Genomic DNA, 27,651 nt, shown 5'->3' with positions numbered 1-27,651 from the left:
CAGTGCAAGTTGAAGTTAAGTTCACTCAAGTTTTGGGACATTGAAATTCTGCGTGTGAGTGTGCATACAGCACTGAGGCATGGCAGTTATGGCACTTGGAGACCTAGTGTTGGTAGCTACTGAAAGTGATTTCCAAACTTTCCTCCAAATACAGATAACTATTTTAGGAACTGAGGGACATGGACATCCTGGCTCCCAGCTGGGTATGACTGACAGTGTCTCGTTTATCTCATCTCATTTAGCGACGATATTCTGTTCGTTTAATTACTCAACCAGACAGAAGTATTAAATGGTGTTTTAGAGTTCTTTATTATGATATATTCTTTCCAGTAACTACCTCGCTCATTCTCTGATAGTACTGGGGGAAAAAACCCTCCCCCTGGGTATTTCCCGCCTGTACGAGTACACACCTCTTAGAAAACAGATTTTGGTTTTTAGCCATTTTTTGTTTCCAGTTGCATTTAGATTGGTCCCAAGAAGATGTGCAAATCTCTGTGAGTGTTCTTCAACGTACATTTATATTTTCCCCTTGCTTTTAAGGGAATGCATGTGGACTATATTTTTTTAATTTCCTATTTGCTGTTTATTTCTCTGTAATTTCCCATTGTGACCGCTTTTTAAACGCATTATTTTCAGACTCCCTCTGTTCTGCACACATATGAAATAAGTTACGTTTTGTTCTATCCTGGACCTAAATTTTACATTTATCTGAACTGTTTCCTCTTAGACTGCACAAGAAAATCTACAGTTCAGAGTCGTGTCTGCTCTCCTGTGGTAATTCAAGTCTTAGATTTATTATAATCGCTAACAGTAAATACTGTATCCATTTTTAGAGAGTGATCCAATCTGCTTGTATTTCCTGATCTTTCATCTCATTCCTTTGTTATGATATGCTTTCTGCCTCTTAATTGTTTCCATATGAAATGGCCTCAGTCAAAGCGGTTGCAATGAATAACGTCCATTTCAAAATGTCAGCATTTTGGTCACAGCAGATAACCACGAGCTGGTTACTCCCTGCATACAGTAGCACTCCTTAAGGACAAGTAATAAGTTCTGCAGTTTTGTTAAGTGAAAAACAGCAAAGACCAAACATCACGGACAAAAGGCAGCTTAGTAAATGTGATTTCTGCCCTTTTAGCCAATAATCTTGATCCCATTTTTGATTCCTGCACAGCCATAAAATTTTACTTTCCTTTCAGTATGGCTGAATAGTATTAGGAACTAACTTAGCTTCTCTCCTGTGGAGTTTGTTTAAAATGTCTTTTGTCAAATAACTTGGGGAGTCCCTTTTATGTTTTCAGTACTGAGGCTGCTTTATTGAAACCCGGGCCCCTTCATCAAGGCAGAAAGCTCTGCTGATTCTGCTTCATTTCCACAGCTTGGTACAGGGCTGGATGCACTTAACTGAGAGGTGTGAAGGAGCATCCTGGAAGAGATGGAAGCTAAATATATTCTGCTACAAGATTTCTTCCATTCCTCTCTCCACCCCCAGATCCCAGAGACTACAATGGCTTATGCAGGGTTTTACATACGCAGCTAATGGTGGAGGGAGGAGAATTCCCATGGATAAAGAGCTTTAGCCCAGTACCAGTACAGCACACAGCCTGAAATGGTGCTGGGGTGGGCGTTGAGGGAAAGCACTCCCATCATTGCTTCCAAAGAGAGGTCCTATGCAATTATTTTTAGGAAAGGATCCCTGGCTATAAGGAGATCCTTTCCTACGGCTTTGATATAGGCACCTGGACAAGGCGGAGAGGGGATGGGATTTCATCTAGACCCCCTGCGCTTACTGTTTCCTTTTGCTTAGCTCCAAGGGCCTTCCCAGTTTGGGGAGTTTATTTTGTTTCAAACTACCCTTTGACACCCAGCTATCTGTATGCATTGCATGGCTTGCAAGTCTTAAGTGCTGTGGCTAGTCCTCCCGAGGCCAGGTGCCTGATTGCTTTCCATCTCCTACAAGAGCATCACCTTATTCGTGCTTAAGGAGCCCAACTCCATGAAAGCACAAAAGAGAAAACAAGAGTTTCCTCTCATTTGCCCCTGATTTTGTGCTTACATAATTACAGTAATTTCATTTGCATGAGAACAGAAACAGATCCCTAGTCTCTTGGTAGAAATGACTTTACAGGGCTGTTATCCAAACCAGAAGGCCGAGCAGGAGTCTACTTCACATGCACAAACCACCATAGCAGAAGTGACATGCAAAGTGGTTATTTTATTCCCACTCTACATTTTTATGCACATTTCTGTACATTGTATATAGTGGGATGGGGGCAGAGGAGAACAGCAGCTGAGCAGCCCTCCCTCTTCCACACGTGAAACTTGTCTCGCTGACTGCTTTTATCTCCAGATACAAAATTACACCATTAGAAGGGATACCTCAGAGCTGTAAAGTCCAAGGGGAAGAAATTACTATCGGTTTGACGGGTTTGTAAGTGAATTACTTATTTATGTAGCTCAATAGATTTAATATTAATCACAGATGAAAGACACAAGTTAAACACGCTTTACAAACACATGCATTGCCTTCTTATTTACTCGAGAACGGGTCAAGTTAAAATTGCTCCTGGTATGGCCACAGATAATCGAGGCAGGAGAGCTGAAATGAGGAACAAATAAAAGCAAAACAAATTGCTTTTAAAAGTTTCAAACGAGCGTGCTGCTGGAAGTGCTATAAAAGATAACACAAAAGAGCCAGCTAAAATTCGTGGCTCAAGCTCAATTTTTTGCAAGCAATCACAAATCTTAACTTCAGCAGCTTTGCGCTCATCTTGGGGCACTGGACAAGCGAAAAAAAGTTGACCTCATCATCATGTGAAGTTTCCTATTCCTGGCCTAAGTTGTCATTGGTAAAAGCAGGCAGCAAGAATTCCAGTTGTAAACAGTGATGTGCTGCCAATGTTTCAGCAAGGGTAGCCCACATTTTTTCCTCTCTGCAGCTGTAATGCAGCTTGTGCGTAAGGGGCTCAGTGGCTGCAGAGGAGAAGGCTGCAGACCAGCCTTCCCTTCATTTGCTTCTCTGGTGAAACATAAACGCCCTTTCTTCAGCGTAACTAAAGAGGGAGATGCCGTAATTTGGCAAACGGACTTTGAGAGACATAGGGTCTTGTTTCTGTGCAACTGCTCACAGAAATAGGAGCAAGAAGCCCTTATCCTCTCTTGCACTCGCTCCAACTGCACAGCATAAAGACACGTCTGCAGGTCTTGCGCCCTCCCGACTCGTTCTCAGACTCATGGCCCTTGCCCAAATCATTCTCCTGAGAGAGAGGCAGGACACTTGCTTTTTGGGTGGCTGACCAAGGACCATATGGGTGGCATTGCAGCCCTTCCAGTGAGAAGATATTCCTGGAACGTGGGGTGAAATTCAGCTCGCCCCAAGCGGTGCGGGTCAGATGTTGGTATGGAGCTGAAGGACTTGATGCAGCAGAAAGTTGGTTCCCTTCCATCATGTCCGCCCAAGGCGGCAGGCCTGTGCTTCAGCATGCAGCTCTTGCTTGCGGGATGGCTCCCTCAAACTCAGTTTTAAAAACAGGGGGATTAGTGACTAACTATCTCACCCCTTGCCTGACAGTTTTCCTTGCTGCAGTTAAAAATGTTTCCAGAATGTATAATGGGAGTCAACCGAATTTTTAAACCATCATGCAGACAATGTACATCAGGTTGAAAAATACACTTGGTATCTGCTATCCCATGACTGAAACAGCCAAAGAGAAAAAAGCTCTGGTTAAAGGAAATGAGAAAAAAAGAGCTTTGGAGCCAATTTCAGGGATAGTACGCTCCCTTTGAAATGTGTCTGTGCAGTTGTCATCTTGGAGAACCGTGAAAATGTTTGTATTTTTTTCCTGCTTTATATCCTTAGAAGTATCCCACTCTTTTTTTTTTTTTTCCAGGCCTAGTCAATATTGTCATTTAAGCAACCAAAGGATGTCTTCTAAAAAATTGGGAAAAACGTGCTTGTAAAACTATGCAAATACCTATTTCTAAAAATAACTGACATTGTTGTGGTTTCAGGGGCACAAATGATGCATTTTGAAATAGGATTAAATGTTTATTTACATGAGAAAGCATGCTAGCTCTGGTCTACTGAGAAAATAATGGGCATTAAACCCTATACAGCATACAGGCCACTGAATAAAAAGTAGTTCATATTTTAAAAAGAGATCTGTGGTTTAGTGATCTACTACAGTTTTTACGCAAAACAACTAACTTTGAGGCTTAGCAAAAGAATAACTATTTCGGTAACAATTTATTTCTTTTGATTTTAAAACTCTTTTAGGACTCACTTTAAACGTAATGAAAGATAACGAGAGGGGACGATAAACTAAAGCAAGAGCGAAGGTGAAGGTTTATTGTGCCCTATAGCAAAGTGTCAATCTAAAGGCGGATTGTCAGCTCCTTCACTCGGTCTTCTCTGTGTCGCTCAGTCGAGGTAGTGAGACTTTACTACGGTCTTACCCAGCCAGTGGTGGGTGTCCTCAGAGGCAGAAGATGTCCACAGAGGTAAGAAAGTTGCCCCGTGCCCCCGCCTACCTCCACCGCCCAGCGACGGAGACGGCGCACGCGGTTAGAGGCAGAGAGATGCGGTCTGAGCAGAACAGGGTTGTGATACTTGACTGCTCGAGCAGCTAGCACTAATTTGAGCAGCCCAAAGGTCACGACTATTTATGCAGATAAAAGGTCAATGGCAAGCTGGCATGTGGCTGCAGGCTATCTTGGTACGCACTTCACCCGGAGCACTGATACGGGCTTCTGATTCACAGTTTGTATTTCTGCATGAACTTTCAGGCCAAGCTTTGGCTGGGAAAAAAAAAACCTCTGCCATGGGAGTTGACACAGTTAGGAGCCAGATGCAATTTTTGTGGCTCAGGCTCATCTGTAGCTAAATCAAACCTTTGAATCATTATTTATAAAAGACAGCCAAATTCTGAACTGTTTGCTCAGTATTTAGTCAGCCCTTATGTGGATAAACTCCCCTGAAAGCACGCCTGAGTACAGATAGAGGAAAAAGTGAATAAGATGCTCAGGATGTGACCCGCTGAAAGAAACGCCTACCAACTTCAGGAGAGGCGGGGTTCTTCAACTGTCAGTATGTGGACAAAAATCACTTTAAATGTGCAGGACCTTAGAGCACAAGACTAAATGACATTGTGTGGGTTTCCAGAGCAGTTTCCGTTTAGGTGAAACAATGTCTATCTGGGTGAAAAAGGGAAGTAGATATACTATGCTTAGTCTAATCAGATTCTCTACTGTATTTGAAATGTTATAGTCAATAAGTGCTTCATCCTTTGCTGTCATTAGAAAATGAACATATTTGAACCTTCAGCTCCAGCAGCTCTCTGTCTACCTGCACTGATTTTAAACAAAATCCCTTTGCCTTCTGTTGTAAATCAGTCCCGTACGCCCTGGTCTCCAATAGGAAGTCTGCAAAATATTTTGTGACATTTCATTCCCCCAGAAAAAGGTAATGGGAAAGCATCATTACATTGATTTGTTTTTCATCACAGAGGTATTTGGCACTATGCCCTAATTAAGGTTGCAGCAATAACTCTATTATAAGCACTGCTTTGCCTCCCCCGGTAATTTTTTAATAGGAGTTAGCTATTATTCTGTTATATTTGTTTGCTAATAAAGAAAAAATATGTTAGGATGAAAACCTCCCATGTAGAAAGCCACCAAAACTAACTGTCTTCAGACCTGGGAAAGCATATTTTTCCTCTAGCCATCTCTTCCCATCAAAACAGAGAATTACCAAGTTCTTCCTTGACCACCGTCTTCCTAGATCTCTGCACGAGAGGAAGTTTAAACAGTTGCTTGGATGCATTTTGTCAAGTTTATTAATTCCGTTGTACTCCTTCACTCCATATTTTGTGGGCTTGGTTTCGGGCAAACCAAAACCAACCTGTAACAATGGCATAGTCTCATTGGCGAATAAGCTTATTTTGTATATGTTTTCCCACTGAAAAATGGCCAAATCCTAGCCACTGTGCATTTGCAAGTACTTCCTTGGTCATATGCATCAAACCAAAGAGAGTCTCCATTCGAGACCGAGTTTCGTTACCGTGTCCGCAGACATGCAGCACGCAATTCAAACGGCTTGTGACTCACACAGCGCAGCTGTAAGCGCTGTGACGATCATAATCATCTGGCAGTTCTCATGGATGGAGGCTTCTGGCCCACGTGTGGAAGTGCAGGCGACTCTTGAAGACTTTCTCTTTCTCTTACAGCTCGTCAAAGGAAAGAAAAAGAAGCCTTTGCAGAATCTGAAGACACTGGAATACATTCTGCAATTTCCCCGACTTTATGCTACTTCTTGTAAGTGTTATGTTATTATTTCCAGTCCCCGGAAAACAGGACTGTACTACAGATGATGACTGTGGGATTTCTGTTATCTTGGAGCAAATATGGTTTTTATGCTTTCCCTCCTATTAAGGTATTTTAGAAAATGAAACACAGAAAAAGCAAGATCTTGCTCATAATTAGTATTGAGGGCCATCTATTCTTGTACTTCAAGAACATGGTTTAGAAAGGGGATCTCCTACTGCCTCTGCCCAGGCAGCTTTCTCGTCTTCCAGAATGATACGCTGGTGAGACGAAGACCTGGAGCCATGTTTTTCTCATAGGAGTCCAGAAAATACTGCAGGTTTATGGGCAATGTTCCATCAGATATCCTCATAAAATGGAAGCAGTTGTTTATCTCTTAAAAAAAAAACAAAACAAAAAACAAACAAAAAACAAACAAAAAACAGAGAAAAGATTGTGATTCCCACTGGCTTTCTACTCCTAATCCTAGCCTAGAGCCTATGATTAGATATTGCATCTTCCTCCAGCCTCTCTCAGTTTTACGTGAGTGCACCTATCTACTTTTCTGGGCCCTCCCATCTTGTTTCATTTTAGTGATTAGTCACAATACAGTTAAAGACTCAGCTTCAGGTCACCTGAACCAGCTTTACAACATCTAGCCTCGAGTCGGGGAGCCGTGCAATCCCCACAATAGAGGTCTGTATCTGCTAACTGCAAACCTGAATGGCATCTTGAGTGGGCACCACACTGCTAGAGCTGCCTCGCTAGCCCTACAGGAGGTACTGAAATGCTAATTTGGATATGCCTGCATCGCCTTCAACATTGACACAGCAAAACCAAAGCGGTGGGAGGAATCCCCTGCCCTCTGGGAAGGAGTGCCATCCCAGTGGCTCGCAGGCACTACGTACTCCAGGTGTGACTGCTTCAGGGATCAGGCACAAAGGACAGGGCAAGGCTATTCCCACAACTGTGTTTACATTAGAGACAGTCTTCCATCCAATATGGTCAACAAGCCTCTATTTTTTCCTAACCGCTGCTGCCATCCAGGTGAGGCGATAGTAGCTGGATGAGCGGTTACCCCAGTTCTCAGCATTCTGGGTTGTCTGACCAATAGATGCTCTCAGGATATCAGAAATAGGGACATCTCATTCAGCACCTTAAAATTTTGCACACAGCAAAGTTTTTCCTTGCCGAGGGCTGAATGGGCCTTCCAAGTACATCTGGGTGGTGAAATATTGATTTACACCTTAGTTTTACCCCCATGGCATTGGCTGCGTGACTTAAAGTTGGAACGTGAGATAAAGGCCTTCTTCAGGGTGGCAGGTTCCCTATTAAAGAAAGACAAAGGTGGAAAACATTAGACCCATTATGTAAAATCAGCCATGAGCTATTTCCCTTCTCTATGTAGCAGTTAGTTAAATGCTAAGTGTTAGTACTCTCTATAAGTAGAGAAGTTTTTTCTTCTTACCTGTGAAATTCACTTGTAAAATTTGGAATTAATTTCTAATTAGGTTGTCCAAATTATTACTATAATCTACACAGAAATGACACAGCAAAACTTGAGGAGGCAGCTATAGCGTTTTATACCATTGCACGGCGCTCTGTATAGACCAGTCCACGCGATCCATTAAAGTATTAGTAAAACGATAGAATAAATTGAATTTACACAATATTAAATATACCACATAAAATAACTGTGAAAATTGCTGGCATATGCAGCTCATCTAACCTTGTAACTCAAATTGCTTTTTCTAATTTGTTACCCCAATGCTGAAACTGGACTTTTATAAGACTATATTTCTGCATGGGGCGGGAGGGGGAGGGGGAACACAGCGCACAAACGTTGACAAACCTATTAAATTACATACCAGAGAGAGAAATTAGCACTTTAAAAAGTCTGAGTTTAGAGCTATACTGGACCATTGCGACAGAGAAATTACAGTCAATTCCCATTATTGCTCTGTCAGAGGTGTCAGAGTCGTAGCCCGCAGCTGCGGCTGGTCATTTGATGTATTTCCCTGCCTGGCACATGCAGGCTGCGGAAGAGCATCAGCTAGGCTGCTGGAAAGCAATTCTGCCTCTCTAGGCTAGTGAGGGAGGACCCTGGCCTCAACACCCCTGAGAAGCTGCTGTTTTACCTGCCTGAGATTGCTGACAACCTGTTTGTGAGAGGGACGAATTCCCCCCTCCCCCATTAATTTCACTGGGGTGTTCGCTTTAATGCCTAGTAATGCCGCTGTAATTGTTGGTGTAATTTCACTGGTAGTGTAATTGCAAGTTAACTTGGTGGCTGATCTCTTCAACAGATGGAAGCAGGGTGGGGGTGGTGATGAAACCCACAGGAAATGGGTGCTGCTGGAGGAAAATGCAGATGGAAAAAAGGAGACACATAAGAACAGAGAAAGGGGAGAGAAAGAGATCAAGGGACCAGGGCGCATAGGAAACATACGGTGGAGAGAGGATGCTCTGAATGACCACCTCTTCTACCTTTAGAGAAAACTGAACATAACTAAAAAGAGTACACAGAATTTAATAAATTACCGATACCCAATACTTCAATGGGCATATACCGAAATAAACAGTATGGTGGTCAGGTTCTCTGGGACCTGAAATTCTTGCATTCAAATCCTTGCTCCATGGCAGACCCTTAGGCAGTAATTAAAGAGCCTACATTTTATTTACACTGTGGACCTCATGTTTCCTGCAGTTCCTGAGGTGGCAAACTCCAGGAACAGGACTCAGGCAGAACATGCTGTCTCGGTACAGCCCTTCCATATACTTCTCATCAAATCTCTCGGGACCTGCTTCACAGAAATGTTTATATTCCTCATCTCAATTGATTCCTTGAGTCTCGGCACCCGAGTAACCCGCCCGCGAAGCTGGGTGTCACGATGTTTTGCCTCCCCGAGATACTGTGAGCATAAAGGACAGATGCCAAGGAAAGGGCTTGGTAAATCAGGCCCAGTGCCACGCACACGTGGGCGTTTCGTTGCCAGGACCCAAGCAAGTGTCTCCAGAGAAGGTGGTTTTGCTCCACACAGACGCACCGGCACTCTGCTTCCAGATTTGAGGGTGCGACGTACATGCACCCTGAGCGGTGCTATGCCACTTTTATCCCAAATCTAGAGCGGGTGACGAATTTTTTGGTCAAGAACTTGTCTGCAGTGATTCACGCCTCTGGGACTATAAAGAAGTTGGGAACGTCAGAGCAATCCTTAAAACTGAACCAAAGGCGGCATAGGGAGGAGTAAAACTGATTGAAGCCATCTTGATGCCTCATCTGTCTGCATCGAGCACAGCCTGACCATAGGTGGGGATTTGCTCCTATTTCATATCGCAGAGGTACGAGGAGGGGTGCGTAACAATAACCTTGGCATTCGTTGCTTTCTCTGAAAAGTATGGTATTCACCTAGGTATACATTACACATTGAAAAAATCTCATCAGCGTTCGAAAAGACAATGTGCAAAATTGTGAAAAGACAATGTGCTTAGATGTGCTTCATTTGTGGACCAGAAATACATCTAAGCGGAAAGGAGGCCTAGAAAGCTAACATATAGCAAAATAGTAACTTCAGATTTCAAGGCTGAAGGCCAAACATAAGTATACAGTGGTGTTTTCTGTATTCCCTATGATCACAAAGTCAGGTAGAGAGGACAAGAGGCACTGGTCTTGATGAAGGGGCTCTCTGACTATTTTAAGAAACCAGGCCTTGTTCTGGTTTTTCCCCTTTGTTCCTGAATTCGGGGGACACACGATTACCTCTGAAAAGAGAGCCAGCCTGAGACTGCCAATTAATATTCTGAGGGAAAAACTCACAGAATTTTTGTTAAGAGTTTGTTCGTGCCAGTCCCCTCCCGAGCACATCCTATTTATATGGCCTATAAAACACAACGACTGTAAAGAGCAGAGATGAGTGAAACCTCTTTAGTGTGTAAAGTGAGAGCCATCGCTCTGGTTTGTGTAGTAACAGTAACGACAGGTATAAAATACTATGCCTTTAGAAGTACTGTATAAACTAACTAATTCTTGCAATGGGTATGGAAGTAGGTAATTGTGATTGTAACATGACTGGTAATTTGTATTCAAACGCAGGTCAGCAAACTTGGACTTTGGCCCCCAAAGTTTAGTAACGTATTTATGGTCCCAACATGAGCATTGTGGGTTTCGGAGATGACAGGTAGGCCTGCTTTCACTGAACTCAGCCATCATTGCAGCTATTTGTTGAATTATCATCTGATTTTAAGTACACTATATGCCTTCGAAAATATATTTGCGAGTTTGGAAATCTCGTCTGAAGCCATTTGCCCAAATGCACCTTAGGGAAAACCCTGGAAAGACTTGAGATTTTAACTCGGAACTGCTGGCCAGCTGTCCTTCTCAGGCACAAGGCCAGGGCGTACGTGGTTTGCGATAGGGGAATCTGTTCTTTTAAACAATGCTACCAGCGATGAAGCATCTCTGGCTTGCAGAGCGAGGTGGGAATTTTTCTGGACGGTGCTGGATGCGGAGGGAGCCTCATTTAGTAACTCTGTGGGTGAGGCTTCCCGGAGCACAGCGATAAGGCTTGAAATGTTCTGGCGCGGCGCTCTCGGGGGCGCGTTTCTCAGGTGCGCTTTGCTCAAGCCTCAGGGTAACGCACCCAGAGCGACTGCAGCCAGCGCGGGGCTGCGGCCCCGCTCCGCGGCCTGCGCCCCGCGGCCTGCTCCAGCCGGGCCTCCCGCCCCCGCAGCGGCCGAGCGACAACGCCCGCCGCGGCCTGCACGCTTCGGCCGTGGCAGGCGGCCGCCCTGACCGCGGGGGGCCGGCCCCGCCGCCCGCCCCGCTCCTCCCCTCTCGCCCCGGGCCCTCTGCGGCGGCGGCTGCCGCCGCTCCCGCTCCGCCCGGCACACCCTGCCGCAGCGCCTGCCGTCCCGCCAGGCCGCCCCCCCTCTGCAGGCGCGGGGAGCGGGGCGGCGGGCCGGGGCAGGCCGGCGGCTGCGGCGGCGGCGTCCCCCGGGCCGGGCCGGGCCGGGCCGGGCCGGGCCTGGCCCCGCCGCACTGGGCCGGGCCGGGCCGCGCGCACTGCGGGCGGGGGGAGGGGTAACCGCTTCCCAGCCCAGACTGTGCATGTCCAAGTGACGCATTGCAGGTACGAATCCACCAATCAGCGCCCTCCCTCTGGAGTCACCGCACTCCTCGGCATTTTTTTCTAAAATCCTCTTCCGCCCAGAGAAATAGTCCCTCAGCCTGCCCCCTCCGGCACCCCCTCCCGCCGTTTCACAAGCGCAGCCCCGCTCTTTCCCGCACCTCTCCCCCTCCTGCGCCGGGGCTTGGGGGGCCGGGGGCCGAAAGTGGGCGCGCTGGGAGTGCGGGGGGGCCTGCCGAGAAGAGCGCGAAGAGCCGGGACTTCTTTCGCAGCTCCGTTCCCTGACGGGGAAAGGGGAGGGGGGAGGGAGCGGCGCGGAGCGATCCGGGCGGGCTGTGAGGAGGTTTATGAGGCACTGCTGGCGGCCGGGCAGGGCTCAGTGTGAGGCGAGCCGTAGAGCGGGCAGGTTGCTCGTGTGCCCCGTGCAGCCGTTAGCTTCCACCACACCCCACAGCCAGGCCGAGCCACCATGGTGAGTCCCCGGGCGTGGGGTAGCGACAGGGCTTTGCGGGTGCTGGTCCGATGCTCGGTGTGGGGGGGTGGGGGTGCCTGTGTTTGGGCGGGGGGGGAGAGGGGCAGGTGGTTTGGCTGGTGCGGGGCGAGGTCGCCTGCAGAAGGGTGGGGGTAGGGGTGAAGGCGTCCCTCGCTGTGGCCGGTGGGCTCAGCCCGGCAGCGCGGGCAGGCTGGGGCGGAGGGTCCCGCTCGGAGGCGCCGTGTGCGTAGGAGGAAGTGGTGGTGGACGAGTCCCGCCCGGGTCCCTTTCCCGCCCTGGGGCGTTGGTGCGGATTCAAAATTCAAACTGCCACTCGGTTCGAGCGCCATGACGCTTTGTCGGGGCGTGTGTCGGGTGTGGGGGGGAGAGCGGCAGATAACGGTTTCTCCTGGGAGGAGACCCGCGTGGGGGGTGCCGGGAGGGGGGAAGGAGCCTGCCACGATGGCACCAGCTCCACTTTCTTATCGCTTCCTCCCCCCTTCCCCCCCCGCTCCCCGCCCCGGCAAGCCGGCGTGTGCGGCTGAATGGGGCTGGGGAGCCAGCGGCGCGGCAGCGGCTGCTGCCAGCGCTTCAGATGTCTGGCTCGCTAGCGAGGTGTGTTGCGCCTGGTAATAATGCAATGCGGAGCCCTGCAGCTTCTGAGCAGCATGATGATGAGGGGCAGGCTGCCTCACTGCACCATCTCCCTCCTTGCTAGACCTGTTGTCCGCTCACGTTGGAGCCGCTCTCCCCTGCCGATTTCATGATAACGCCTTGCTGTCGGTGGCTCTATTGAACAAGGGATTTGGTTTTTTTTAACAGTTTTGGCTTGTCATTGCGGTGGACGGTTCTGCGTTTTCTTGATCAAGCACAATTTATTTTTCCTAGCAATACGTTTGGTTAGGTTTTTAATCAACTGCCGAAATAAACACGTTTTGTGGAACTGGAGAATGGTTTCAAATTCGGTCTAAAGGATAGAAGTTTAGCTTTTTTAATTAAAACAAACGGATACTGAAACACGTACAAAAAGGAACAATTCTGTCGCAACAGCAACACCAATGACCACTTAGTACTATCCCTGCATTAAGAGAAGATGCAGTATAGTGGAATTGCCTTTTCATTCATTATATGCTTTTAAGGAATCAGATCACTATCAACTCGCCATGTCTAATGTGAATGATGGGTACTTCAGGTTTTTCTAAGCGCTCTGGGCAAAGACATTAGGTGAACAGAAGCCTGAATTTGTTCCTTCCCTTGAATTGTGAACCTATACAGCAAACCATCTACAAAGGCAAAAAGCAGTGACTCTAGCAGCAAAAGACGCTTATTGCTTTTAGTCGTCATCTGTACAGAACCAAAAATGGAGTATCTTCGAGCAAAGTCTATATAAAAATGGGTGTGTCCAGGAGGCACAGTGACACTTTGAATGTGGTTATAGTTCATCCTGACAGACCAAACTGGCTAAACCTGTGAATATACATTGTCCAATACTGCACATGCTAGATAAAAGCAGAACGCTTTGCTCCCAAAATAAGCTAACCTACTATAAGCGTAATTTTAGCCCTTATATGCTAGTCTGCCTAGTTCTTGTTCTTCAGTTAATCTTGCCAGAATGGAACTGTCCATTCAGTTCTAACACCTGCGAAGTGTACCAAAATGCCAAGTTTTGGAGGGGAACAGTGTCATCTGTTCTGCAGTTTGCTGATAGCTCTCTACCAGGCAGTGTTAGCTCTGTTGAGGATCTTCCAAATTACTGCATAGCAGCTAGGACTGTAATGAAACACTACCTCTAGAGGCTGCATGTGCCACTGAAACTGCTGCACGCACAACAGCTCCCCTTCTTTCGGAGGAGGCTTAGATTCTCTGTCAGGCCCTCAACATAATCTGGGGGCGGGGGATGGGAGCTCTTGCAGTGAAAATGAAAGTGCTGCAATGTGAATCAGAGAATGCCGCACCAAAGCTGTGATGGGTTCCCTGACTCCATCAAAGGAGGTTTTCAGGTGGATCTTGGCCATAGTAAGGGGCATGTCAAAACTTAGGCGTGTTACAGTTGTAATTTAACTATTTGTTTCTGAAGTTGGGTTGCATTACTGAAGGTGTGCCTGCTGCCACATGTATGGCGCATGAGTATCTGGCATAAATTCAGGACAAAGAACTCCCGAAGGCCCCTCTAGGAAGACCACAGTAGCTCGCATGCCTGGATCCGGGCTGCTAGCCCTCCACCTGAGTGGCGGGGAGGGAGTGACCTGGCAGACTTGCTGGCTCCGCCTTTTACTGCTGTTGCGCAGCAGCCCCTGCAGAGCCTAGCACTGCGGAGTACAGATGGTGTTTGTTCAACCTTGCCCCATCTCCTTGCTTATCTTTCAACTGCCGTATACCTGTGGCTTCTAATGAGCTTTGTGCTCTTCTCAAACACTATACCTCTTACAGGTGCTGACAAAGCTTAGCCAAATTTATGGTTAGGGGCTGTAGGGTGTTTTAAGTTGCTGGAAGAGTTAGAGAGGAAGAGTTCAGGAACACTTAACAGCTTAAACGCTGCTTCATGTCGTGTTTATATAAAACTATTTATATAAAACAGTGTGTGACTCAACTTGGTAACCCATAAGTATTGACCTAAATAAACTAGGTTCTTGCTACTTAAATCTGATCTACAGCTTTCTGTGGATATAAATATCCTACAGAAATGTAGCACATCATTCTCTTCACTTGAGCGATAAAAATGTAAATAGCATGCAAAGGTATGAGTCTGTCTGTGTTAATGATACACTCCAGACAAGCGAAAATCTGTTAGGTTTCTGTGAAGTGACCAGCAGAATGCTTCCATCTCAAAGCCTAATGGTGAACTGGCGATGTTCTCGGCAGTGTTGCTGCTGCCCTAGACTATCTCATTTTGTGTAAAACAAAAAGTTGAACCTGCAAGGGAATACTTCCTACAGCTGCTGAAATTGAAATGAGTCTATAGCTGTAGCTGCTCTTTTGGAAGTTGCTCAGTAGTGTGGTCTTGATTCTTAGAGTAGGTGAGCCACAGGTAGTCTGAGAAATCACTGATTTATCTTGGGCTTTTGCTTGGCCTTTATCTTGGACTGTTGCTGTACTGTATGCTTTTTTTTTGTAAGCAGTTTAGCTCTTGTATGGTTGCTTGAGCAGCTAACTTCACTTCTGTTACAGGAAGAATAACCAGAAGCTCGCAACTTCCAAGTTCGTATGCAACACAGAAATGTAGTTCAAATTGAAATTAGTAAAGTAAAAATTGATAGGTGGTGTACGTACCTTTTTCTAAGCATTTCATTGGTAGATGGCTAATGTGTAGAGACACCTTTGTTGGGCACAGCTTATGACTGTTTCTGTCAATATTGCAGTAATTATAAAAAGGTTGTTGCTGAAATGGTCACAATAGGAAAAAAATTAAAAAAGTGGTGTTGAACTTAGGCAGCGAGTGTCTCTTTTCTGTATTTTTTTTTTGATTCTTTGGTGGAGTTCTATGGGGTAAAGAGCTCAAGGAACTTCCTTGAAGGACTTCCTCAACAGAAATGTATGGCCTTGTTACTGCAACTCAACTGAAGCTATCCAGAATTTGTTTGAAGAATCAGCCGTCTTAAAAACCTAGGGAAAGTGTTTCTACAGTCCTCAGACACCTTTGTATTCTTTCAAGAGTAAAGTCCATTTTGGGTTTGGCCTTGAAGACTGAGGTGTTTTTTTTATTGCTGTCAAATCCAGTTGATTCAAAACTGTTCAGTGACAGAGCAAAATGAGCTATAAACAGGGGCTTACCCAACTGATAGAGAAATTGTGCATCTTACACCACTGAACCTCTCTCTAGGGGCCCTGTAAACTACCTTATGCTACTTGAGCCTGTAGACAATGGTCTGAAAAAAGTCTAGATAGCCATATGACGAATGCATTGAATTGCCAGTTTGGGCTGAAGCTGCTAGTACTGAGTATAGGGACTCTGTTTTTTACAGCCAGGTCTTGGACTTGAAGCTTCATGTTAATCAAGGGATGATTTAGTTCTAGAGAAGAGTATGTTTTTCTAATTATAGCATTGTAATTTAGCAGAAGAGCCTAGTCTGCCTTAAATTTGAGATTTGGGGGTTACTGCTGCATTACTTAGACCTGAAGTGTTCAGTGTTAAAGCTGAGGCTAGTTTACCAAAGTATTACTACCAGTAGTCCACTGTGTTAATGAGTTTTTTAAAACCAATCTAGAGGGACCTGTGTACCTTGAGTTTGCTAATGTTGCTTGGGTAATTGACTGATACAGATACCAGATATTGCAGGGTCAGGAAATGAGGACAGGCTGCCAGTTCTTACTTAGCAAGCAATCCTGATGACTTTTGAGCTGTTAGTTAGAACTGTTTCAGAATGCTACAGATAAGTCCTGAAGAGCAGCTACCATATTCAGAGGCCTCTACAAGTCTGTCTTACTTTGCCTTGAACTTTTGCTACAACTATAATGATATTCTCTTTTATTGCAGGCTGATCAACTGACAGAAGAGCAGATTGCAGGTGAGGTTTTTACGTGCTGTGTTGTGACTCCTACTTGACCTGGCACATCTCTTAATCCAGTGACAGTCTGTGTTACACAAGATATTTAGCTTTCTTAGATGCTAAAGAAGTATTGTGGAATGTTTTAATTTGTCACCTAAGTTTTAAAGGCTTATCTAATGTGAAAGCACCATGGATACAACGAGTCTGAAGTTTTGTCCTCTAGAATCATTAGACAATCCTCACAGCTTTACTAGCTGGTAGACTTGGGACTATATATTTTTCTCTCATGACTACAGAATTGTCCCAAGTGCAAACTGAAAGACGGGGGGGGGGATGTGGGGTGAATCTGTGGTGAAGACTTGGAATCTGGAGTACTCTTCTAACAGAACGCAAAAAAAAAATTTACTTTGTGGTCTCCTGTCAGCAGGGATGTTTCAGAGTGGCTGTTTTTGATGACAGCAGAGACTGGCTTCATGGTGACAACTCTTGATATTCCATATTTGGAACTGTTGTGTACTTGGACACAAGTGTTCTGTGCACTGTTCTGATGGTCTGGCGCTTGCTCCAAAATGGTTAAATAAATATGCATCTCTTGCGTCTTGGCATTGGCCCCCGTACAATGGCTTCTGTGCACTGACAACTGTCGACTAGTGGCTAAAACTTCTGGTTATCTTGTCTCCTACTCATGAAGGCTGCACAAACTAGTATCTGTCACTGCTCTCTGAAGACTGATTTCAGCTTCAGTAATTGATGTGACTTAGAGCTGGTGATGCAAAATTCAGCCTTGCCATGGACGTTCAAAGACTTTAGGGTTTGCGATCTGACAAGTGTATAGTGTTAATACTAGAAAGTCTCAGTGTGCATAACTGTCATGTGAAATTATTTTAGAGGGTGTTAGGATTCTGCTAATCTAATAGTACCAGGTCAAGCATACAAATAACAGCCTCTAAGAGGTATTGCTGTTTAACTACGGTGTAGCTCTTGAAGACACTGTATGAAACAGAAGTGTTGTAATAAGCTAGTTTGTTTTTACCATAATTGCCAAATTTGAAGTGTAAGAGCATTCTTCTGTAGCTTCAGAAGCTTGCTTTGACCCATAGGAGACTAATCGTGGTTTTGTGGAAGGTCCTTAGTGTATTTACTTGTTGCCATGGTACTGTCTTATGAGTAAGCACAAGCTAAATCTAGTTCAACTTGAGATTTTTTGCTGCAAGTGGCCTACATATCTTAAGGGTTTTGTGACTAGTTTAGTTGGAGCAGGCTTTATCAATTGTCACTGCTGTCTTTTCAATAGTGGTTCATTGTTCCAGTTCTTAACTGTAGAGGCTTTATTAGTTGATGTAGCTGATCATGGAATATAAACAGGAAGCTTATTAACACTACCTCAGGATTAGTGCAAATGTTAGCTATTCAGTAATGATAGTATAGTTCTCAGAGCCAAAAGTGAGTATTAATAAGCTTCTTGTGCTGGAATAGAGGGTTTTATCTGTGTGGAAAGAATGAAAGTATAACTTAGTGTTAGTATCCAGTGTAAAATGGCCTGCCACTGTCAGTTCAGCTGTGGTATTCCATGAAGCAAATGTGTTTGCCAGTAAATCGTGAACCTCTGATGTGAAGACATAAGCCCACTGCTGGTCTGTTAGGGAACCATCCATACTGCTGCTTAGGAAGGGTTGCAGCTGACTAAGCAGTCTGCTTGGCTTTGCTGTTGAAGGCCAGTGTCTTGCATGGGAAACCTGTTGCAGGTACGGTTTGCATGTTTTATGGAGACTCTGTGGTTTTAAAGGCTTGAGCCCCCTACCATTCCATTTCAGCTTATCTGAAGATTTTCAAATCAGCTTTTGATTTCAAGGTGGGCTTAAGAAAATGGTATTATAAGGTAGAGAAAACATACCCTTTCTTAAATAGAAAGCCAAGGTAGTTAAAGCAGCTGCTTCTCCTGGGCTTAAAACAAATCTTCCACTGCTGCTGTGAAGCACCAGAATACGGTTGTTAGATTCCAGATGTTCTTACTTCCTATGAAACTCATTGGTAATATAGGACTGAAGCTTCTTGATGTTACAGGTAGGGGTGAAAGACTTCCCAGGTTTTGTTCAAATGAAAGACTGATTTTGAAAGCTGAGTAGGTACAGAATGTGAATGCTAGTTGCAGCTTCATTCAGTAAGAACTGAAGTTGCCGAGTCAAATGGGTATCCCTTTGGTTAAGCGTTGTATTAAAAACAGTATATAGGTCAGGACCATTTGATGTGGGTGATCGAGGGGAAAAACCGAAAGATGCTTTTGTCCCAAAGCAACTGGTCTAGTGAGCTATACTTCCTTCCACTAGACCTCGCAGAGGTCTAAATGGGTTCTCTGAACAAGTAGGCCTATGTATGGTGTTCATTATGCCTTGTTCCTTTAGTGTGCTATGGTTCTCTGTTGGGGATCTGACCACAAGAGTTATTTAGAAATTTATTTAATAGTAGAAATAGTCATGTTTCAGTGTTGAGCTCCTGGTAGCTGTGAAAAGAACAATTGACGTTCTCCTATAAAAGTTCCAGACATAGCTGGCTAGACTGTGTCAGAGTGGGAATGGTGGTTCTGGTTCACTGAGCATATTAGGTCACTGAAGACTGCCACTTCATCTGGAAAGGTGATGTGGTGCAGAGATGCCTCAGAAGCTATTGTTAAATAGAACATTTTGAGCTAGGGTGTTAGAGTTCACATTCTGTTGGACTAGCCTTTCTTTTTGTGGGGCCTGAAAGTAGTCTTTTCTCTTGGTGCAGTGTGCTTTTTCAGAGGGAAGGAAAGGCTGAAACCTTGTAGGCTGGCCTGAAGATGAGTGGTTCTGCTGGCACTGTCCTCAGGTTTCTGACAGATTAGCCTTATCTAGGGTACAAGAGAATTTTCATTTGCAGTTTGATATGGAGGAGTGTTGAATAGAGGGAGGATTTGCTTTACATGCTACATGGAGTCATAAGGTATTTAAGTGTGGGAGGGGTGTTTTATACTCTTATGTTGCAGGAAGGCAGAATTGAGTTGCTCACTAAACTTTAGTATTTCATAGCTGCCTTCACTGGCCACTGCTGCAAATTCTCCAAAGCTGTGCTAAGTTGTTCTTGTTCTAGTCTAAACTGTATCTGTAGGTTGTTATTCCTTTGTTCTAATTACTGGAGGTTGTTCCTAGAAGTGGTTAAAGAGGTATTTTAATCATATTCCTAACTCGATTCAGCATTTCAAACAGGAATATGCTGCTGATCACTTTACTTTCTTCATGGTTATCATTTATAGCTGGTTGTTTCTTAGCCTACAGCATCTTTGAGTAAAAGGTAAAGAGTTGTCCTTCAAGTGGTTCATTTCAAGTGTTTAGAATATACCACTGAATGGCCCATGTTGTAGAAAGCAAGTCTTTGAATTTTGCCTAGAAATTATTACTTTTTCTAAGCAGGGTCATTGCAGTACTGTGAAGTCTGCTTCATTTTTGGGTTAGTGACAGCTGACCTTCAAGCTAAGGATGAAGTGGTTAACAGCCAGACATTTTGAGTAATACTTGAGTACCTGACTCTTGATTACTCAATGTTCCCCTTTTGAGGTCCTCCCATGCTAGATGATGAATTTCTCTACTAGGCTTGACCCAAAAGCCAGTTCTTCCCTGGTGTAAGACTTCTAATAAGCCTATTTGTTGCCTCCAAGCTAACTGAAACTAGCCCCAAAGACTGTTTGGAAGTCACTGTAGATACAGGTTATAGCTGCCTGTTTGGGTAGGCCTGTTTCTGCTTTGTGATCATACAATACTGGCTTAGGAGTGTTTCATCTGGTCCTCTGGTAGCCTTGCTCTGATTCTTCTGTGCTAAACAGCGGGAGTTGGCTTTTGGAACACTTCAAACTGTTAGATGTAGAAGAGTGTTTTTTTCCTGGATGGGACTCAACTGTGGCTCTGGTATTACAGCTGCATTCATGAACTATAAAAAGCCTATTTTTGTAGTTGCATTTTTAACACTTGCCAGCTTGTACTCACCTTGAGTGTTTCAGAGTATGAAATGGATGAAGTAAGACTTTATGCAGTTCATGTGAAAACACAACTTTTACTGTGACTAATTCTGGTCTGGGAAACCCACCATCTGGAAAGCTGGCTGCTTGGAAATGTTGAAAAATTAATTCTTGGAAGAATTTCTGATGCAGGAGTACCCTTGAGCTAACGAGTTCTCCAAAGGCATGACCTCGGGTGCCTTGAAAGCTGTAAAAGGATGTGAACTATACAAGGGAATAGATGAGTTTTTCTTGTTTAACTGTAATTTGTGTATGAGCTACAATAGTCCAGTGAGCTAGTTTAAAGTCTGTGGCCAAAGACAAACAGATGGCATGGATTAAAACCAACTCCATTTTTGGACTGGACAATTAAACATGTTATGCTTGTATTAATATTGCTGGCTACAATACAGCCATTGTAGGGGGTTAAGAGGTAGCACTGAAACACAGTTAAGCAGTCTTAGAACTGTTTTTGACTAGATCTATGAAGGGTGTTTCAGGATATAGTAGGGCTGAAGCAACTTTCTAAGCAGCTTTTCAGAAACTAAGACACCAGTGACTTTCCTCCTTCAACAACTGACTGGAGCTGTGTATATGCATTGACTGAAGAATGCAGAAATTCAATGGGAGGGAGAGCTGGGAGAAGTTCCTTTGTAGCTAGGTATGGCCAAATATTAAGACCTATAGTGTTAGGTACTGCAGCTCCATGTAGCATATGCTGTTCAGACTTGCATGTCCAGTGGAAGTGAGTTATAATGAGAAACTATTTTTAGTTTGGTCTGATTATACCTTTTTCCATTGACTCATCTCCTCTATTAGCAATAGAAGTGCTATTAAGCAGTAGCATTTTTATTGAGTACCATTTTTAAACTTCCTCAAAGTAATTTCATGTTGTTTTCTCATGAGATAAACAGTTTCTACCAAGGATGTGGGTCATTCTAGTTGCAGATAGCTATTCCTTTCAGCTCTGTATTACGGATCCTTGTTCAAGATATAGTGACAGACATCTGGGTACTTCTGAAATGGATGACCTTTCATCTTATTTGGATCAAAGTGTGGTTGATGGGTAGACTGGTTGTTTTCCAGATGCTGATGCTTCCATATTGGCATTACAATTATAGTAGACGGAACAGTATACTGAAATTTTCTGAAGAGAATGAAATCAAGTTTTGTAATTTACAACAATAAGCAGCAATGGATTCTTTTATGATTAAGTAAACTTAACATTTCAAAGCTGAAGGGATTAACTCCTTTTTTGTTGTACAGAATTCAAAGAAGCTTTTTCACTATTTGACAAGGACGGTGATGGTACTATAACTACAAAGGAGTTGGGGACAGTGATGAGGTCGCTTGGTCAAAACCCCACAGAAGCAGAGCTACAGGACATGATCAATGAAGTAGATGCTGATGGTAAGATTTTACTAATAAGTAATTTAATAAAGTGCCTAAAATGTATTTTTCTAACAAAGTAACTATCTTGCAGGCAATGGCACAATTGACTTTCCAGAGTTTCTGACAATGATGGCAAGAAAAATGAAAGATACAGATAGTGAAGAAGAAATTAGAGAAGCGTTCCGTGTGTTTGACAAGGTACTGTTTACCTTAAAAAAATATTTCTGTTATGAAAACTGAGTGTGACTTCTAATGAGCTTCCTCATTGAACTGAGGGGTCTCTGCAGTCCCGTCATCTAGAACCTGTAGGTTAACTGTCACTCTAAAATTCAGTCTACTGTGGTACTATAACAAAGTCAAATGAGTCATTGTGATGGTAGTGGGTGATACTACTAAGCTACCACTTGCTATGATACTAAAATACTTGTACAAGGCTGGCAGGGAAATTGCTTAAGTATTTAAAATGGTAATCTTTTCAGTCTTTAACTTAGTCTTTACTAAGTAAATTGTTAAATGAGTCTAAAGTTACTCAGCTTATTAAGCAAGATGCATGTTTAAACAGAAAATACATGATGTTAAGTACCTTGGGGTGTGGGGAGGAAAAAGTCAGTCCAGAGTTAGTTTACACGAGTACTTCAATATCCCGTGTCCCAGCTAGGAAGGAATATGTAAAAGTGGTCTCTGAAGGCCTTGTGGCTTTGTGCTGGACTCTGTGAAACAGGTGAATGTGACAAGTAATTTCTGTTCTAGGAAATAGACACTTGAACCAGACAGTCACATGATTGAATAGGCATCTGTCACCTAAAAAGGTTGCAAAAGGTGCGGATTGCTTTGTCAGTGATTAAAAAAATGTCTTGGGATAGGACAGCCAAAGTAGACTGTATTGGATAAGTTGTTTTTAAAATGTCTTTTTAAGACTAAGGTTCTGGACAATACTGAAGATAGGCTTACAGCTCTCATCTGCCTTGTGCAAATGCTAGTGGTTAAAGCTATGCTGACTTCTTAATGTTCAACTTGCCCTGCGATATTCTTAAGTTATAGTTATGTCGCTAGGCCCCAGACAAAGTCTATTCCAGTCTTCCTTTTTTCCCCCTCCCAGGATGGTAATGGTTACATTAGTGCTGCAGAACTCCGTCATGTGATGACAAATCTTGGGGAGAAGCTAACAGATGAAGAAGTCGATGAAATGATTAGGGAAGCAGACATTGATGGTGATGGTCAAGTAAACTATGAAGGTAAGGAGGTGTTAACTGATCCTTTTTGCATAGCACTTTTTATGTTGGTGATTGTGTAGGTGCTGATAGCCACACCAAGTTTAAACAGGGCAATGTTCAGGCGAGATCTTCTCAACAGTTAGTGTTCCTTTAAGCTAATGTCTTTTAGTATGTACATCATGTACGTCTAAATAGGTTTAAGTTTGAGTGGGTTATTGCTACCTTTGTGCCACAGGCAAAAAATGACTATTCAACTGTGCAGTGTAGGAAATAACTTTCTAACTCCAATGATGTCCGATGACCATTAGAATAAGGAAGCTAGCTGAGATGTTCACATGCTGTTCTGTTCACTAATGAATGTTGATCTGACTGTAGCAAGTCACTCATTTTCTATTAATGCTTTTAAAATTACTAATTAAAGGGGGAAGCCTCTAAAATACACAGAAATGCCAGGACCTTTAGAAGACCTCTTAAATAATTTCACACAAATCAGCTGCAGCAGTAGCTTATTTTTATTTCCTTCTTTCTTCCTGGCATTGAAACTTAATGAAGTCATGCAAGCAGGAGGAGTTGTGTTAGACAATTGCTTGCTGCTCAGAACCACTAAGCTTGTTTTCATTTTAACTTTCTGAACGTTGTATTGAAAAGAGGTAGGGTATTTTCAGATAATACCCTTACTGTTTCTGAGGTGTAGGTGTGGCTTCCCTTTAAAGCCTTTTTGGTTGTGGCCTCAGGATGAGCACTCGTCTGCGAGTGAAAAGGCGTTTTAATGAACAAGGCTGCTGCTGCATAACTGTACTTACGAATAGACTGTTTAGAGGCTGGCACTAGAGAGGGTAGGCATCCCTCTTGTTTGCAGTTGCTCTTTTGAAACTTGAGCAACCAGTTAACTCCTTTTAGGTTCCTGGTTTCTTTTTGTTATTGTACCTGAAGTTATAGTTCAGCAAGATAAGTGAGGAATCCTATTTTGTGGGGTCAAACTTCCAATGTGCTGTGAGTAAGCAATGATTCAGTAGCTTAAAGCTGGTCAGGCTAAGTAGTCAGGCTTGAGCTATTCTGCTTTGAAAAAAAAAAATTCAAACCAACACAATGTCTTGCTTGTACACCTACTTAACTGTTCATCACTTCAGCACAATTTCTACTGATGTCTTAGTTTTTTAGGTGTGATTGGTGGAAAAAGGGCACTGTCTTGAAGATGCTTTTTTGAATGTAGCTGAAAACATAGTTTTGAAACAGTGTTCAGCACTAGTAAGGCAGGTCACTTCTCAGATCTTGCAATTCAGATTTTTCTCTGAATAACTCTTATGCAACTCTTTCCTTTTACAGAGTTTGTACAAATGATGACAGCGAAGTGAAGACGTTGTACAGAATGTGTTAAATTTCTTGTACAAAATTGTTTATTTGCCTTTTCTCTGTTTGTAACTTATCTGTAAAAGGTTTTTCCCTTACTGTCAAACGAATATGCATGTATAGTAATTAGGCCATTCCTCCATGTTTTTCTCCTTTATCTTACTGTCACTGTTCTGATTTTTGGAAAATTGATCTAAGTAACAAATGTTGCATGTGGCTTACTCTGGATATTTAAGCCCTTCTGCACATCTAAAGTTAGATGGAGTTGGTTAACTGAGGGAACATCTGGGTTGTCTGTTTAAAAAAAAAAAAGTAGCTTTCTTTAGGAGACTTAGGTATGACTAGTGTAACAAGTTACATAAAGTAAGCTAGGGTTTACCATGCATTAGCAATTCCTTAGTTAAAGCAACATGCTGGCTCTAGTTCTCCAGTACATAAAGGAGTTTATTCCGCTTTCTGTTATGGAGGATAAGGACTCTCGCAGCTAACTGCAGGATAAAACCATGTGAATAGTATATATACATGTGGCTAATGCACTGTAAAAATCATTCTCCTAGCTTGCTTTGCAGTAACTTGTTTGTGGCCATACCTGTAACATGTTGTTGAAATGTGGAGTCTTAACGTTGTGGACGATTGACAGTCAACAATATGAAACTTAAGTTGCACTAATGCAAAACGGGTGATTTATCCAGGTACTCGTACACAAGTTTTTTTTTGTACTGCTGGTCCTGTACCAGAAAACATTTTCTCCTCTTGTTACTATGCTTTTTAAACTTTGTTTAGCCACTTATTTTCAAAAAAAATCTGCTTATGGCACGATTTGCCTCAAATCCATTCCAAGTTGTATATTTGTTTTCCAATAAAAAATTACAATTTACCCATACTGTTTCAATGTATCCTTGAATTATTTACAGGAATTGTTCAATACAGTTGCTGCTCTATGTGTTTCGGTATGTAGCAGTTTGGTTTGCTTATGCAATGGATTGGCTGTCTTAAAATAGCTTGGAAGGTGAAAACTTAGTCCTTAAACTCTGGCCCTTAATAGTATTGTTGACTTGAAGAAGCTTTCTTACTAGTAGTTTAAAATGTATTTTACAGTCTTGTGTGGAGCTTGGTGCTTCAATAAACTTACCGTAGTGACTGGCTATGCCCACTATCTGTAGACATTGTGAACTGGATGTTGACCTAGTTCAATAGTTGACCTAAAATTAAAATTCCTTGTTCGGACAACTAAACCTGTTTGCTTTCTTTTAATTATTTTGGAGTTTATTCCCTGTCAGCTGCTACATCGGGGTAACTTAGTCTCACACCTGGACTTTTCTGGAACTGCCATGTCTGAGTTGCCATTCAGGATGCAGTCAGCTCAAAGTACAGAAAGAAAACATTCTCTTACTGATCTGCTAATGAGCATGATTGGGCTTCTCGCACTATTTTTTTCCCAAGGTTTAGATTTTTTTTTTTAAAGCAGAAAACAAAGCTGGTTCTGACCAAGGACAAATCCAAGACCTCAAAAGAATGCCAGAGGCTGTTTGTGCTCCTGGCAAGAACTGACTGATCTTATGTATGCTATATGGTTATCTTGTTTGGGGATTCTGGTTGCCTTTAAACAAAGCATTGGTCCCTGCATCTGGTCACCCTCACTGGTCCCAGCAGGGCAGTTACTTAATGTTTTAAAATGGTTTTAATAATCTTTGAGGTATTTATAAAATGTAAAATTAGGACAGCTGATCAACCTGATTTCAGAAACACTTGATCAAATGCTTATGGTCACTGATCTTAAAGCCCTGCTCCCTGAGGACTATAAGCAGCTCTATTGGTTTTTCCAAAGGAGGCTTGTCAAAAGTGTTTAAATTGCCAGCATTAGAATTCCCTAGAGTTGTTGCTTGTGTGCTGGCAACCTGATTCGGGAAGCTTATGCAGCCTAAATATTCTGGCAGTTAGGGTTTGCTTTCTACAAAATGAGTGACCGAACAAACACTTCCTATCCAGTCTTCATCCTGTGGCCTAGGAGCCTGGGGACAAGACACAGGTGCCTAAACTGGCATGGGATGAGGAGAATTTGACAGAACCATCAAACCACCACTTGAGATTCTGAATTGGGGGAGTATTGGAAGTGTTAATTTTCGAGGTAAGTAATGCAAACCAGGATCTGATAAGAAGTTGTATTTGCCAATCTGGTGTCTTGACTTTCAGTAGGCTGGGAATGACATTTTGAACCACAGTCCTCTGGTACAACTCGGCATGCATTTGGAAGCATCTGACTGACTAAGGTAAAAAGGAGAGGGTTCCCTCTTGTTATGAAAGACTGCCTTGGCCAAGGTGATTGCCTTTCATAAAATGAATGGGTGAAGAACGTGTGATAAGGCCACCTTTACTGTCATTCTAGCTGCTCTCTTCAGACTGTTCAGTCACAGGAACCAAAGCTACTGGTTTTGTTTTGTGTAAGTGTCCATGTTGCTGTTACCTAAATGAAATGCCTGATTTCTGGGTCAATATTGAAGTCTAGTAGCTCTGTTTACATCATACTTTAACTGCAGTTAATGGGGGTGATACTTTTCAGTACTTTCTGCTAATGGAAGAATGTCTTCTGAGGTGCGGTCAGCAAAGTGTGGTGGAAGCTAGTGACACTGATTACCAGAACTTGAATCTTCTGGCTGAGGTGCATTTGCAGGTGCTTTTGCTATTGTGAAACAGGTAATCCTTAGGTCACTCCAGGCAGATTTCTTGGTATGTATGTAGGAATACTCTGAAATTTCAAATTCGGCTCCTGGTAGCTTGCGAAGATGCAATCCTTCATCTCATCTGTTAAATATGGTGGAGGTTCTTACATTCTATACTATAATAGCAAGAACAAAAACTTCTATAGTATAACATTGTAGTAAAACACCTGGTGGTGCTGTTGTATTCTAAACTGGGGGGCAAGGTGAGAGCTCTTCTGCCTAAAGACTGCTTGTTCCCTTAATGTATAGGCTATGGGGGGCATCCTGTCAATGTGTATAAAAACGTGGTGGGAGGGAACGAAGGCAGAGCCAATTCATCTCAGTAGCATCCACTGGCAGGACAAGAGATGATGGGCACAAATTTAAAAAGATTAAGTTCTGTCTGAACAGGAGAAAACACTTTTTTACTGCAAGGGTGGCGAAACACAGGTGGCGGAGTCTCTGTGCAGATCCAAAACCCAGCTGGTGAGGTGCTGGGCAGGTGGCTCCAGTGGGCCCTGCATGAGCGGGGAGCTGGACTGGGTGATCTCAAGAGGTCCCTTCCAATCGAAATGGTTCTGTGAAGTGACAGTGCCCCTGCT

The 27,651-nt window shown here is 43.5% G+C and overlaps 2 protein-coding genes across 5 annotated transcripts in view; both read left to right on the top strand.

Annotated features, from left to right (window-relative positions):
- The window catches only part of PPP1CB (protein phosphatase 1 catalytic subunit beta), a 100,249-nt gene extending 89,795 nt beyond the window's left edge, over window positions 1-10,454 (top strand). For all 3 annotated transcript variants that reach the window (XM_082305370.1, XM_082305371.1, XM_082305369.1), the window contains exons 7-9: window positions 6,225-6,312; window positions 9,008-9,654; window positions 10,394-10,454. In XM_082305370.1, coding sequence (XP_082161496.1) covers window positions 6,225-6,312; window positions 9,008-9,426 — 507 coding nt within the window. In that variant the 3' untranslated portion in view covers window positions 9,427-9,654; window positions 10,394-10,454. The remainder of the gene's footprint in view (window positions 1-6,224; window positions 6,313-9,007; window positions 9,655-10,393) is intronic.
- A 1,302-nt stretch (window positions 10,455-11,756) lies between these two features.
- Window positions 11,757-25,585, top strand: CALM2 (calmodulin 2). 2 transcript variants are annotated; one of them, XM_082306223.1, is made up of 6 exons: window positions 11,757-11,898; window positions 16,373-16,403; window positions 21,661-21,804; window positions 21,878-21,984; window positions 22,886-23,021; window positions 24,327-25,585. In XM_082306223.1, the coding sequence occupies exons 1-6, from the start codon at window positions 11,896-11,898 to the stop codon at window positions 24,353-24,355; spliced, it is 450 nt and encodes a 149-aa protein (XP_082162349.1). In that variant the 5' UTR covers window positions 11,757-11,895; the 3' UTR covers window positions 24,356-25,585. The 2 variants fall into 2 exon arrangements, with proteins under 2 accessions (XP_082162349.1, XP_082162350.1); XM_082306224.1 differs by lacking the exon at window positions 16,373-16,403.
- The last annotated feature ends 2,066 nt before the right edge of the window (window positions 25,586-27,651 follow it).

The sequence above is a fragment of the Platalea leucorodia genome (assembly GCF_965183815.1).
Source record: "Platalea leucorodia genome assembly, chromosome: 3".
In the NCBI taxonomy this organism is placed as follows: domain Eukaryota; kingdom Metazoa; phylum Chordata; class Aves; order Pelecaniformes; family Threskiornithidae; genus Platalea; species Platalea leucorodia.
The sequence above is the reverse complement of the archived record's forward strand: the minus strand, read 5'-3'. Positions and strand labels throughout refer to the sequence as shown.

Bases quoted from the DNA above. Each gene is read 5' to 3' on its own strand.
- CALM2 (XM_082306223.1), top strand. The intron at 21,805-21,877 runs GTAAGATTTTAC...ACTATCTTGCAG, and splicing joins CAATGAAGTAGATGCTGATG to GCAATGGCACAATTGACTTT. The intron at 23,022-24,326 runs GTAAGGAGGTGT...TTCCTTTTACAG, and splicing joins TGGTCAAGTAAACTATGAAG to AGTTTGTACAAATGATGACA.